General features: G+C 32.4%; 1 protein-coding gene across 3 annotated transcripts in view; it reads right to left on the bottom strand.

Moving 5' to 3' along the window:
- The window catches only part of CDH19 (cadherin 19), a 104,987-nt gene that overhangs the window by 69,820 nt on the left and 21,365 nt on the right, over nt 1-13,802 (bottom strand). For all 3 annotated transcript variants that reach the window (XM_034996095.1, XM_034996096.1, XM_034996097.1), the window contains exons 2-3: nt 5,201-5,501; nt 1,626-1,920 (exon numbers count right to left, since the gene is read on the bottom strand). In XM_034996095.1, the coding sequence (XP_034851986.1) occupies nt 1,626-1,920; nt 5,201-5,395 (490 nt within the window). In that variant the 5' untranslated portion in view covers nt 5,396-5,501. The remainder of the gene's footprint in view (nt 1-1,625; nt 1,921-5,200; nt 5,502-13,802) is intronic.

Below are 13,802 nucleotides of genomic sequence, written 5' to 3'. Positions count from 1 at the left end.
GCATGTTTCCACACAAAACTAGGCATGTTTAAAATTTTCACTCTTAGAACATGCCATGACTGGATTCTCTGTAATCAACTTCAAATATCATCTCCTAAAATGTCCCTTCCTCCAGTCAATCATCATCATACCTCACCCATAATTAATACATTCATACATAGAACATCAAATACCACCTTATTTAAAATAGTTACTGTTTGTGTGTTATAACTAAAATATAAGTTTCATACTAGCAATTACCTCCAAAATGACATTTCAAAAATTCTTCTAGTAAATGATAGGTCCATAATGTATGCTATTTAAGAAAGAGAAGGAGGAGTGGAAGGAGGAAGTGAATGAGGAGGAGAAGTATGGAGTGGGAAGAAGAAAGTTTCATTGCCTACCTACCAAATAGAAAAATATCAACGTGTCATTTACATCTAATGATAATTGGTCCTGATACATATTCACAGCTAAATTTGTTTATGCTGTAAAGACCTATGTTCTGAACACATGTAGAAAGAAGTTTTTAAATTGTTTCCTGGAATGTTAAAAAACAAGAATCAGGAAAAAATACAATAGAATATACAGTTTTAGATTTGGTGGCTAATAAATCAAATGTTTAGGTAAAGCAATTTTAAAGTATGTTAGTATAATTTAAAATGACCATTATGGAATAGAATTTATCACACTTAAGTAAATTTTATGAACTTAATTTTACTACATATTGTGCTATCAAAACTTTCTGACTCAATGAGTGAACAAATTTTGCATAGACACACCATAATTTCCTCTCCATTAGAAAGACATTTCTGATTGTCAATGCATTCAGTTCTTATATCTTATGGAAAGCACTTGCTTCTAGATGCATTACATTTAAAATATTTATAAAAATAGCATTGGAATGGAAAGGAACTTTGAAAATAAATACAGTTGCACAGAGCTTTTCAACCACTTTGTTTTGTTTTTAGTCTTTATGGTCTATGATTTTGATGCATAGAGTAATTGTGTCTTATAAATTGGCTTCTACCACTTAAACATGCATATTTTTCAGGATGACCTTATGTGCTTTTTTAAGATACAAAATTATATCTTGTTCTGGAAAATGCATTTTTATAATGGGGAAACTAGTAAGTGAATAAGCTGAAGAATTTTTAAATCACTAAAACAAATTTTTTAAAGATTTATTTATTTATTTATCAGAAAGAGAGAGAGAGAGAAGGAGAGAGGGAGAGAGCACGAGCAGGGGGAGCGGCAGGCAGAGGGAGAGAGAGAAGCAGGCTCCGGTGCTGAGTAGGGAGCCCAATGAGGGAATCAATCCCAGGACCCTGGGATCATGACCTGAGCTGAAGGCAGATGCTTAACTGACTGAGCCACCCAGGCATCCCTAAAGCATACATGTTTAACCCCTCTTTCTTGCCTTGAATACCGAGATATTTTAACAAGACAAATAATGTATTTATATATGTTACCATTGTTTACAAAATGTAAATGATAGTCTAATTTTTTAAATATTTTAGTTAACATGTTTGTAGAAGGAAGTACAAGTGTTGAACTTTAAATAATTCACTTCCAAAACATATGCTCAAAATTTTAAATCTGTTGTCATTGTTAATATATCTTTGATGTAAATTAATATGCAATACCTTCTGGAGACATCTCTGGTACAATGGCCTCATAAGGTTCATCTAGGAATTTTGGTTCATTGTCATTGATATCCGAAACTCTGATGACAAACTCAGACTCAGGTTCCACAGCCCTTCCAGTAGTGCTGTCTATTACCTGGGCTCTTAGAGTGTAGAGGGATCGTTCCTCTCTATCAAGCTTCTGGACGGCATATATGTCACCTGTTCTCTCATCAATGACAAAAGTACTTCCAGCTCCAGCTCCCAAAAGCTTGTACTGGAAAGAGTTGTTTCCATTGTCTAAATCAGATCTTAGCTGAAAGTGCAAAGAGGGATAATTTAGTTTCCAGACATATTTAAATGGACAAATCAATTTTAACAATTTTATTTTCATGTCTGTTAATTTTTCCCCAAGTTAATAACTCCATGTAATTCCCACAGTATATTAAATCAGGTGAAATATTAATTTTAAGATTAAATTCTATCATCAGGCAGAGGAGTCTGAAATTTCAATGTAAATCACTATATAAATTTTATTACTCTAAATGGATTATTCTAATTAGACACTGTAATAATTGAAAAACAAAGTACCTTTCATAAATTATGCACAACAAAGTTGGTTCATGTTTACCCTGTGATTACATTCTTGGTCACTAAAACCATAATCTCAAATATTTGTATTAGATTGGGATCTAGAGACAGATGGGAAGATAATATTCTAGATAAATCTAAACAGTGATGTTCTATCTCTAGGCTAAAAACACATAGGAAACATGAAAATATTACCAGGAAAATAAGGGAGCATGTTGAGAAGATAATGAGAGCCTCAGCCATCCTTGCTGGCATTTGTAACATGCCATAAAATCTATAAGTTGCTTTGTATATGATTTCCCAATTAATCCTCATAACATCGTGAAATATATATTATTGATATAATCATTTATACCGAGAAAGAGAGACTGAAAATTTTTAAAACTTTCACAAGAGTCATGATTTTTGTATAGGTTTGTATAGATTTAGACAACAGGTCTGTCTGACCCCAGAGACCCTACTGCTCTGAGTTTTGCCAAATTAGATCTAACTCTTTCTAACATATTCAACTCAATTCTCAAATACATCTTTTCTTCTTGTGCCCTCATTATTTTTATTTTTCAAAAGCAAATTTGTTCATTCATAGTGTTAATAGAATTGTGAATTTTATATATAAAAACAAGGGTTGTTATGATATAGGTAACATTGGTTGGTTGGTTTTTCATATCTAAATTATTTTTACGTATAAAGAAGAAGTATGCCATAATCCCCTAATTATTGTGAATCCATAGTTTTCTTGAGTCATCATTTATGAATATGTCCTTCTTCAAAGTAAGAGCTTCTCCGAAAATTTACAAAGCTAACCAAAGAAATACATCTTAAACAAATTCATAACTGTTCTGATAGTTCAAGGTAAAATGACTAATTAATACATTTCTCTGTGATTGGGTAGAATATCTGAAGATATCTAAAGCAATTAATTTTAATAATTTTAATAATGTGTTGAATAACACTGCTATTCATTGAAAGAAACAGATTGGGGATAATAATAAAGAGATAATAAAAGTGTTATAGCTCTTTTAATTTGATAGCTCTTCATTACTCATAAGATAAAAAGGAAGTTTCCATGACTTACTAATAAGAAATTTAGGGAAACAAATGTCCTTTCCAATAAGTATATCAAATGAAAGTAAGGTATGGCTATGTTTTTCAAATATCATTTTGATACAGTTTGAAAATATGATTCAATATCAGAATGATGATAAATCAAATTTAGTAATGAATAAATGTATTCCAAGTATATATACACAGTATAATTTTCATGAATCAGTGAGCTTGATCTTTTTAAGGACTCAGATTTAAGAAAAAAAAAATATATATATTTACTTATTTTTTTAAACATCAGCCTCTTAATGTCACAAAATGTATAAGTTAAAAACATTTTAATTTTATGAAATCTGTATTATTATATTTTCTGTATTTCTATTCAAAAATATTTTTTCAATTAGTCAGTTACTATTGATTCAGCAAATCAATATGCCTTTAATTTTTTACTTAATTGTGTTTTCCAAATTTAATCTCTGTTAATAAACAGTTCAAAAAGAAAGTGATCTGGACACATCAACTACATTTTAGTTTTACCAGCTCTTTAACTACAACACCTAAATATTCATTCTTACTCTCTCTTAAACCAGTTACCTGTATGTTATTTAAGACTAATGACATTGTTTCAGGGGAAAACATCTGTTAGATTATTTTCATAAGTATTTTTACAGAATGAAAAAAATAGGGAAAACCAATCACGATGTGAAAGGAGGCAACAGGAGATGTGCCCAGAGCACAAAAACAAAAACCAGAAAATGTGACAGTCAGCCAGGGAGGTAGTCTCTACTCTGATTGTACTGATGCACTTCCCTGTAGAGCCTTATTCACTAAAAGTCACCAGCCTCTGTTAGTCTGTGACCCCGCTCATTGATGGGAGAGCTTATAGGGCTCTGCGGAGTTCACTGTAAATGTGGCTACAGAGACTCAGTCAACTAGCAGACACTTAACTATGGATCTCATTTGTGTCATCCTGCCTCTGATTTACCTGCAGTCATCTTAGAGAATAAAAAGATGTGAGATGTGATTCAAAGCAGGCACACATACATACACAAATGTTTGAAATCTGTTTGCCTAAGATCCTAATCTGAACCTTCGGTTGAATATACACATATACATTTGCTGGATGGGATAGATGAACTCCTTTAGAATCTGGACATCACGCTAACACTGCCGCTCTCCTGAAAGTGCTAGGAAAACGGAGTTAATGAATTTTGAGTGCTTCACCCTTTGGCCCAATTAAATTTTAGTGCCAGTTAATTGGTGGTTAAACTTATTTCAGTTCATTCGTCTAGAGAAAGATCCTTACAGAAAAGGACACGGTATTGTAATTACCTCTGTTTAAAGAAAATTGAACAGTAATAAAAACCAAAAACATAAGTAAGGAATGTTCTATCTCATGAAAGAAATTTAATATATATATATATATATATATATATATATATATATATATATATATATATTCTTATAAGAAAGTAAAAATAATTATTCTTTATCCTTCATAATCAAATGAAGTGTGTAGGCTCTTGAAGCTACTTAGCTGTAAAAGGGTTTGGTATTAATCTGCTTCATGAAAAATTAATGATGGGTAAATCAACACCTACTGAGCATAATAGAAAATCAGGCTAAATACTGTTGGTAAACGTTATTATTCTCAGTGTGGTTGCTTTGATCCATTACCAAAAATTACACCATCAAATTTCCAGATGTCGACAAATGAGGGCAGTATTTTCATATGGGAGAAAAAAGTGAAATTTGAAATTCAAAGCTTTTCTTCTTCCTCAAGTTTTGCAAATATTTTAGGTGCTTGAAAATCTGAAACAATTAATTAGGCTGATGTCTGAAGCTTTCTAAGGGTTCCACTGAGAAAATGTAGAATTCATCAAATGCCTTAAAACTTCCTCAACCCATCCATTTAGATTTACATAATGTTATTTCCTGTAACACTTTCATAAAATCAGTACCTGGCCAATGTGATAATTAGTCTTATTCATTTCCTCTGGTATAAAAAACTGGTTCCACATCCAACCACGCTTCACTCTGAAATGAGAACCCACTGGGTGCTTAACCTCGTCTGTTGTAGAGATTTCTGTTGCTGTAAAGCAAGGCCATATGAGAGGAATTCCCAACAGGAAAGGTAGCAATAAGCAACAATTCATTCTGCTCTTTTGATTCCAACTGGTATTCTTCAGAGGAAAGAGTAGTTGCAAACAAAACTGTATGTTCCTTTGTAATCTATTTAAGTCTTAGGTATCTTTCATATTCCTAAAGAACAAGAAACAAAACAAAATTTTACATTTAAAAATAACATTTTCTCACATAATTGCTAACGTAAGGGTACAACTTTTGCATTCATAAAAATGGAACAATATACATTTAATTTATCTTCCAATTAAGCTAGTTATATTTTGTAGCTCAGCAATAATTTGAATGGTATAATTAGAAACTTCCGCTCAAGCACTGTCCATTTTAATCTGTAGCCATAAATCTGCCTGAAGGTTGAAGAGTTGGTCTGGCAATCTCCTTGATTGATAGCTGACACTGAGATAGATTTTTTCTTTAATTTAACCTGCTTACATCTTCCATTCTATCTTGGTAAAACTCAACAGTCAAGCCAGGGGGAAAAAATGTGATCTTTCTCCTTTTTCTAAATAGCAATAAGTTTCCTAATCCAATTTCCCAAGTTATAGTATCTTATCTTGTATTAAATAGACAAAATGACAATTCAGTTTGAAACCTGGGGGATTTAATTATCAGTTATATTGATGTTATAAAACACTCTGTGAACAGAAAGCCCATGCAAGATATTTACCATTTTATATTATGAAAGATATGAAAATAAATGTTTTTCATCTTAACAAAGAGATGATCCTATTTTTAGAAAATAAATAACAAAAAATATAGTGCCTGGGTAAAAATGGCTGTTTATAATATATAAGATGGAGATAAAAGATATCTTCTATTACTGAAATAGAAAAAGAGAAATTTCAACTACTGAATTTTACGTGTAAAACTTTCCATTTAACTGATACTGATCATACCAACTCTCTTTGAAATGACTAGTAATTCTCACCCTTAGAGAAAATTGAATAGCTCTGCATTTACCACACTGACACAGCACTCCATATAACCAAATTGGATTTGTTTATTTGGGACTCATGAAGAAAAATAATTTTGTCAGGTCTACAATGTAGCTGAATACTACATAATCAACCAAAAAGCCAGAGTCCCTGTTTCTGTTAGGAGCTTTCTATATGATCTCACTTTCAATCTCCACAAATTTTTGAACAACCGCCAAGAGATATTTTAGGTCTTTGACTCTTGTTAGAAAGAGTCGTTAAAAACACCTAATTAAGAAAGCACGTTGTTATAAATGGGGACACTGTGGTGCCTCTGAGTTCCTTCAAGCAGATGTTTTCTTTGTTATATATTTACTTAATGAAGGCCATGAAGAACTTCAACTGAGGTGAGAATTAAAGATGAATTTCATTCTTATGTTGAATATTTGAAACTTAAATATGGAAAACTATCACTAACAGTGGTGTGAAGTGTAATTATAATGTTGGGTAAATGTATTTGTGTCAATTTTAGATTATATTTTCATTCATCTAGGAAAAAAAGTGAGGGATTTTAGGGAAGATACTGTTTTAGATTAAAAGATACTTAAAACACAAAAGAACAAGTGTAAAATAAGGACGTTGTCTAGAACTTAATTTGTACAAACCTATTTTTATATTTACATTTTTTATGGATTTGTGAAAATCCAATATGATAATTCAGTATCTTGAGATGATAAAAAACATTGTGGATTTTGTTAGTTATAGAAGTTTCTTTGTGGTTATATAAAACCATTTTTTTGATCATGTATACTGAAACATGTTGATGTTGGAAATAAGATGATGTCTAGAATTTTTTAAAAAACATTTCAGAAACAGTAGGAGCTCAGGTAAAACCATTGAGGCAAAGCCTTGATAATTAATTCTTGAAAATAGGTCATGAGCATTTGCATAGCTATTATTTTATTCTTCATTTGTGTTTAAAACTTATAAATTAAAACAACAGAAATACAATTTACTCTGTATTTTTAAAATCAATATGGTGGACAAAAATCATTAAATAGTTTAATATCAGCTATTCATGAGAACTCACAAAAAAACAAGCAAAACCCTTATACAATGCTGATGAAATTGAAAATTTGCACAATTATTTTGAGGAATAGTTTGGCCAAATCTACTATATTTAAAAATTATTTGAATCTATAAACTAACAGCTATTCTTTTTTACTGCTTTATATCTAGAGAAACTTTCAAATTTGTCCACTGTGAGGCAAATATAAATTGGGTTAATTTGAAAAATATGTATAGAAAAATAAAGTACGGATCAGGGAACTATATGATACCAATTATAAAGTGTTTCAAAATTATAAGATGATGCCATATGAGACTGTTTTCATACATAAATTCTGTAAAGTAAGTCTAGGAAAAGAAAAATGATACACAAAATTTATTATGGTAATTACCATGTTAGTAGGAGGAGAAATTGGTTTAAAGATTGAGGTTTAGAAATATGTCTCATTTTTCTCCCTCTAAACAATCTCAAGTAAATATGTCAAATAATAACACTCATTAAATCTGGGTGATTTTTCTACCATATGTTAGATTTTTTTTTTCAGATATAGTACATGATTGAAATATTTTACAATTAAATTTAAAACTAAAGGTTAAACTATCGTTATTTTACAATCCTAAATCATAACAAAACAGATAGGAGTACCCTTTTATTTGAACCTCTTAATATAAAAATACAAGAATGAAATGGTAGCAATAGGTATGTCTGAATTATGAAATATTAATGGCTTTGTTTATACTCTTCTAGATGCCAAATTGTCTATAATGGTCATACGTTTAGGGGAAGGGAAAATGTTTCAAGTAATGGTCCACTTCTGATTGAAGAGTGTTGACAAGCTGTGTGCAGTGCCAGGCTGAGAAATATTCAGGCACCGTCTGGGCTAATAAGGAAAAATGCTATCAATTAGTATGTCTGAAATGGGCCCTAGAGAAACAAGCAGTGGTATTTCCACCCTACATCTCCAATCCTGCTGATATTTTCCAGTCAGGTGAATGTATGGATGAAAACCTGCATAAGATTTCAATATGGAAAAAAATGCTAATACTGTGTCTCATGTTAATTTGTTTAGATTTAATCTCATTGCCAGTAACTAGGCATATTTATAAATATTAAATAAAATGTAGAGTGAACTATATTTCATTACCTATCTTGAAAATATATATTTCAAAATATATAATGTATACAAATTAAGTGACATTGCTGTTAACACAAAATTACAAAATAATATTAATATTTGAATAACAGTATTATAAAATATAAAATATTGTGTTCAAATAGGATCATATAATTTTAGCATTAAAAATTGTATTTTCTCTAAAGCATTACATTTACATATGAAGAAATTTCTATTAAGACATTTTAAGTGACCTGTCCAGTAGCAAATAGTTATTTACCAGTGGAAGTAAGATTGGAAATCTAATCTTTTTTTTTTTTTTAATATTTTATTTATTTATTTGACAGAGAGAGACACAGCGAGAGAAGGAACACAAGCAGGGGGAGTGGGAGAGGGAAGCAGGCCCCCCGCGGAGCAGGGAGCCTGATGCGGGGCTCAATCCCAGGACCCTGGGATCATGACCTGAGCTGAGGGCAGACGCTTAATGACTGAGCCACCCAGGCGCCCCGGAAATCTAATCTTAAGGGCATGGAGTGTTCACTGTGCTTTACTGAAGAAAGAAAACATGTACATGTCTAAAAAAGTGCATGGCATCTGTCACTGATAGTTCACCTTATTTAAATTAACTAAATATATGGAAATTGCATTTGAACGTCTGGACCAGTCTTGAAACTAGACATAATAAAATGTTTTCTATTATCTCCTTTTAGAACACCTCTTTCTCCCTGTTCTAAAGATTCTTTTTTTTTTTTTTTTTAAAGATTTTATTTCTTTGACAGAGAGAGATACAGTGAGAGAGGGAACACAAGCAGGGGGAGTGGGAGAGGGAGAAGCAGGCTTCCCGCCGAGCAGGGAGCCCGATGTGGGGCTCGATCCCAGGACCCTGGGACCATGACCTGAGCCGAAGGCAGACGCTCAACGACTGAGCCACCCAGGCGCCCCTGTTCTAAAGATTCTTGAGGTCAAAAACAGGGAAGAATAAGTCAGAATGATGGATTTGGTGTCTGTGGGGAGGAAAAGTTGAAGCTAGGAAAATGTGGATGGAATAAATATAGAAACTCAATCCTATTTGTGATCTTTTTAAAAATCAAGTGAAACTTGGCAGCTTCATAGAGTGACACCATCCATAAAGGCTTCTAAATGGCTTTCTCAGAACCACTAATAGGAAATATAGAAAGAAATGTGTGTGGATATAGCTTGCATACATAAGTGAGAAGAAACGATATTTCTGGACCAAAATTTGTAATAAACCATGTGCCAACTCTTTCTCTAGACATAGAATGTAAAACATATTTCTTTGTCCCATTTATAAACTCTCATTAAACATATACTTTACATATTTACTGGCAGAATTAAAAGCCTTGTGCTTCAGCTAAAGCAGTATAAAGTCAGAGGGCTGTACAAGAGCTTCTCAAGCCCACTTTGGCAGGACCTTCCCTGTTCACTACTTGTGTGATGTCCTAAGATGGGGACAAATGCCATTTCATCCCTGGGCTGGCTATCGTGGACTCTGTTCTCAGTGGTGCAGAGGACTGTGGATTAATGAGCACTGTATTCAGTGCTAAGCATTGACAATATTGAGCCTGAGTGTGAAAATATTCCCCAACAAGAAGAGACAGATTCCAGTTGATGAAATACTCACTGGCAAAATATCACTTTAAAAAATCTGGTATCCCACTTTTTTCCACCCTCCACAAGTTACCAGAACATGATTTCTCATTATTTCTAAACTAAATCACTAGAAGCCTCTGTACTGAAGATTCACCTAAAACACTTTTTGGACTGTATCCTTCATTATATGTTGCCAATGCAATTAATCTGCATAGGACTTCATTATATCTTTGCCATGTTAGTAATGATTTTAATTTGGACATTGCATGTCAACACAGTATTTCTTACACTTATTTTTCTTGTGTGATTGCAGTCAAACCTGGAAAATATTTTCTTTAGCAAATTTTCTTTTTCTTAATGTTCTTGTGAAAATATATAACATAGAAAAATAAAGCAAAAAGACCCCACAAAAAAAAACAAAAAAAAAGAAAAAGAAAGCAATACTTTATTTCTAATATCTAAAGAAGTATCCTAATATCACTTCATTATTCCTGGAGGTAAATCCACATATATTTATCCATGCTTTTAGTTTTATTGCATAATTTAAAAACACCGGGAATTCCCTGAGTACTTTAAATCTATTCATTTGGAGAGATACCAAAAATTGGTCTCATAGTCAACAAAGAAACAAGTGAATAAAAATAAATTTCAAAATTCATATTAACATAATGTTATTTGGCCATTAAGTGTGGTGCTCTAAAGTCATTTAATGATATAGAAATATGGCTGTAACACTTTGTTAGGTGAAAGAAATACATACAAAGAAAATGATTCCATTAATTTAGGAAAAAAATATGTTGACAAGTGCAGAAAAGAAGGCCTGAAAGACTATGCCCTCCAATGCAGATAGAAATTGTGTCTGCATCAAATTATAAATGAATTAAAATTTTCCTCATGTGTGTTACATGTGTTAATATTCAATACATGTCTACACATGACTATTTAATAAATTTTTAAACTATTTTACGATAGAAAAGTTTATTTAGTACTATAGTGAAGATCAAGAGATCACTCCTGACTGCCTCTGGCATTGTTCTCCCAAATTTGTTGAGAATTTGTTCCCAAATTTGTCTCACAAATTTGTTTCACAGGCAGCTTGGTGGAGTGCGGGGTCAAGGAAGAACTGAATGACTGTACCAGCCTTGCCAACCACTGCTATATTACTTGACAAAGGTTTAACCTCTGGGTACCTACTCATCTCATTTGGAAAATGAGTTTAACTCTAGTGCCTATCCCATGGAGTTAATTAAATGAGTTAATATGCCTAGATATTGTCTGAGAAACATTAAGTGTTGTTTAAGTGTTCTTAACTACACAAAAATAGCTACCTATAAGTGCATGGGAAAAATCTAATGATTTATTTCTAAACTTTGAAATAGTCAGCTACTGTTATTTCTTCAAACAACACACACATATTAAAAAGACTTTATGAGTGACTATTGCAAAAAAAGTAGGATATATGGACCCTAATGCATGTGTTCTACGTGTATTTTCAAATGATTTGAATGTCATCTTTTTTTTCTAAGCATGGCTATGTGACTATGACAAATAAATATTGTCATGCTTGAAATAATATGTGATATTGCATGGACACATATAGGCTGAAAATGATCCCAGTGTGACTCAGAACGATTATGGTTTCAAAAAAGACTAATTATGACTGAAGGGATGAAAAATATAATAATCTATGTACTTATACAGTTTGTAACTGAATCTAATTATGAATTGTCTTTTCTATGACCTCTTCTTGGTTACATAAAGATAACTATTCCATCTGTGAAAACTTATAAAAATATAATGTATTCTGGAAGACTTGTGGAAAGCTAAAACTAAGCTCAACTAAGTCAGCTTCTCATAGAGAAAAACAGATGGCAATTATTATAATGTCTCCATCTTTAAAAAACTGTGAGTGGCTTGGTCAAAATGATATATCAAAAGACTAATAATTTGCAATGGTCAGGAAGTTCTAAAGCTTAGGGGAAAAAAGAAAACTCTCAAAATCATGGTTTCTAAAATGCTACTTAAAAATAAGATAAAACATTTCTCTTCGTCAATTTATTTTCTTAAGCTTTTGTTTAAATTCTAGTTAGTTAACATGTAGTGTAGTATTGGTTTCAGAAGTAGAATTTGGAGATTCATCATTCATCACTTAACAATAACACCCAGTGTTCATCACAAGTGCCCTCCTTAATACCCACCCCCCATCTAGTCCGTGCCCTACCCACCGCCCCTCCAGCAAGCCTCAGTTTGTTCTCCATTTAAATAAGCATGTCTAACTTTTGATATCAAGATCCAAATGTGTGAAGCAAGCAAATTTTATAAAACTTCAGTGTGAAACAGAGTAAAATGCAGTTCTTGGGGCTGTGATTGGTTAAACTATTACAGGGGAAGTATTTAGAGATTCTTTTCTCTCTTAATTCAAGGAGTTATATATTTATCGAAAGACAAAAATGGAGGCTTTGAAATGTGTATTAACACTCCTCTTTTATCAAGTCCCTTTATAATGACTGTTAGAGCAGCAGCATGGGTGGTTGGTGACAGGTTATAGACTACACCTCTAAGTCTAATTTTTTAATATTACAGACACTGCCTCAATATTCATTCCAAAAAAAAGGTACTGTATATTTGTGTAAACCTATTTAAAACCTTGTCTACTTAAACACAAAAGCAAGTATATTAATGCTGGGAAATGTTAGGTTGTTGAACTGTTTCAGCTGAAATATCTTGGGATATCTCTATTGTCGGTTATATTAATTCCCAACTTCATGTCTGCCTTTATATTTAATTTTATAGATATATATTTTTTACTTCAATCAGTTTTATTTTAACCATTTAATATTATTTTAGCCTTTAATTAAGTATTTTGAATCTTATAATCAGTGCTTAAAAACATCTGCAATTCCAGACATTGAAATTTTTCTTCTCTGGATCTACTGCCTTGGGCCCATGACTATCACTCACTTCAAGGTGCCTATGTATGCCAGCACTCAGACTAATGTGAGGTAGTACAAGTAAGAGGATCAATAAATAACACAGAAAAAGCACTAACAAAACATAATGGCCAACAGGATTTCAAGAGAGATTGTGTACGGAATGTCAAAGGTAGGTTTAGAAATACTGAGGTAGCTACCTGCAAAACTTATAGGCAAAGGTTCTAAGTGAGCACTCGGTGATTCCACACAAAGAATTGTCATTGTTGTCATGATATCTTCCCTTTCACCCCATTGCTCTAAGAAAAGCTTGCCTTTAATTCTTCAGGATTTCATAATCCATCCCTAACCTCTGGATGATTAGTAAACTGAAATGGCAGGGAGGAGACATCAGAGAGTAATAAAAATAACTAACATCTTTTAATCCCTATGGGAGACATACTATTGTTTATCAATATCATTCCTACAATTTTGCAGGGTTATGTGATTAGTTTCTTAACCATTCATAAGTAATTGATGGCTTTCACTTCAGAAATGGAGCAGTGAAAGGCCTTGTCTTTATCCCTCCCTTCTTTTGGCAATCAGATATTCTAGCTATGAGACACTAGAAGCTCAATCAAGCTTAAAGCACTGGCAATTGTATGGAACTCAATATTGTACCCTCATGACTTTCATTAAATATTTGTGGTATGAGGTTACTGACAAGTGGGTAGTTACTTGGCTACATAGTCTAGCACCCTAATAAAACTCCCAACTATATTCCTGGAACCATAATATACACTT

The sequence above is a fragment of the Mirounga leonina genome, unplaced genomic scaffold (genome assembly GCF_011800145.1).
Source record: "Mirounga leonina isolate KUSES-001 unplaced genomic scaffold, KU_Mleo_1.0 Mir_93, whole genome shotgun sequence".
NCBI lineage: Eukaryota > Metazoa > Chordata > Mammalia > Carnivora > Phocidae > Mirounga > Mirounga leonina.
Note: the sequence above shows the minus strand (reverse complement) of the source record. Positions and strands in the feature narration are given on the sequence as shown.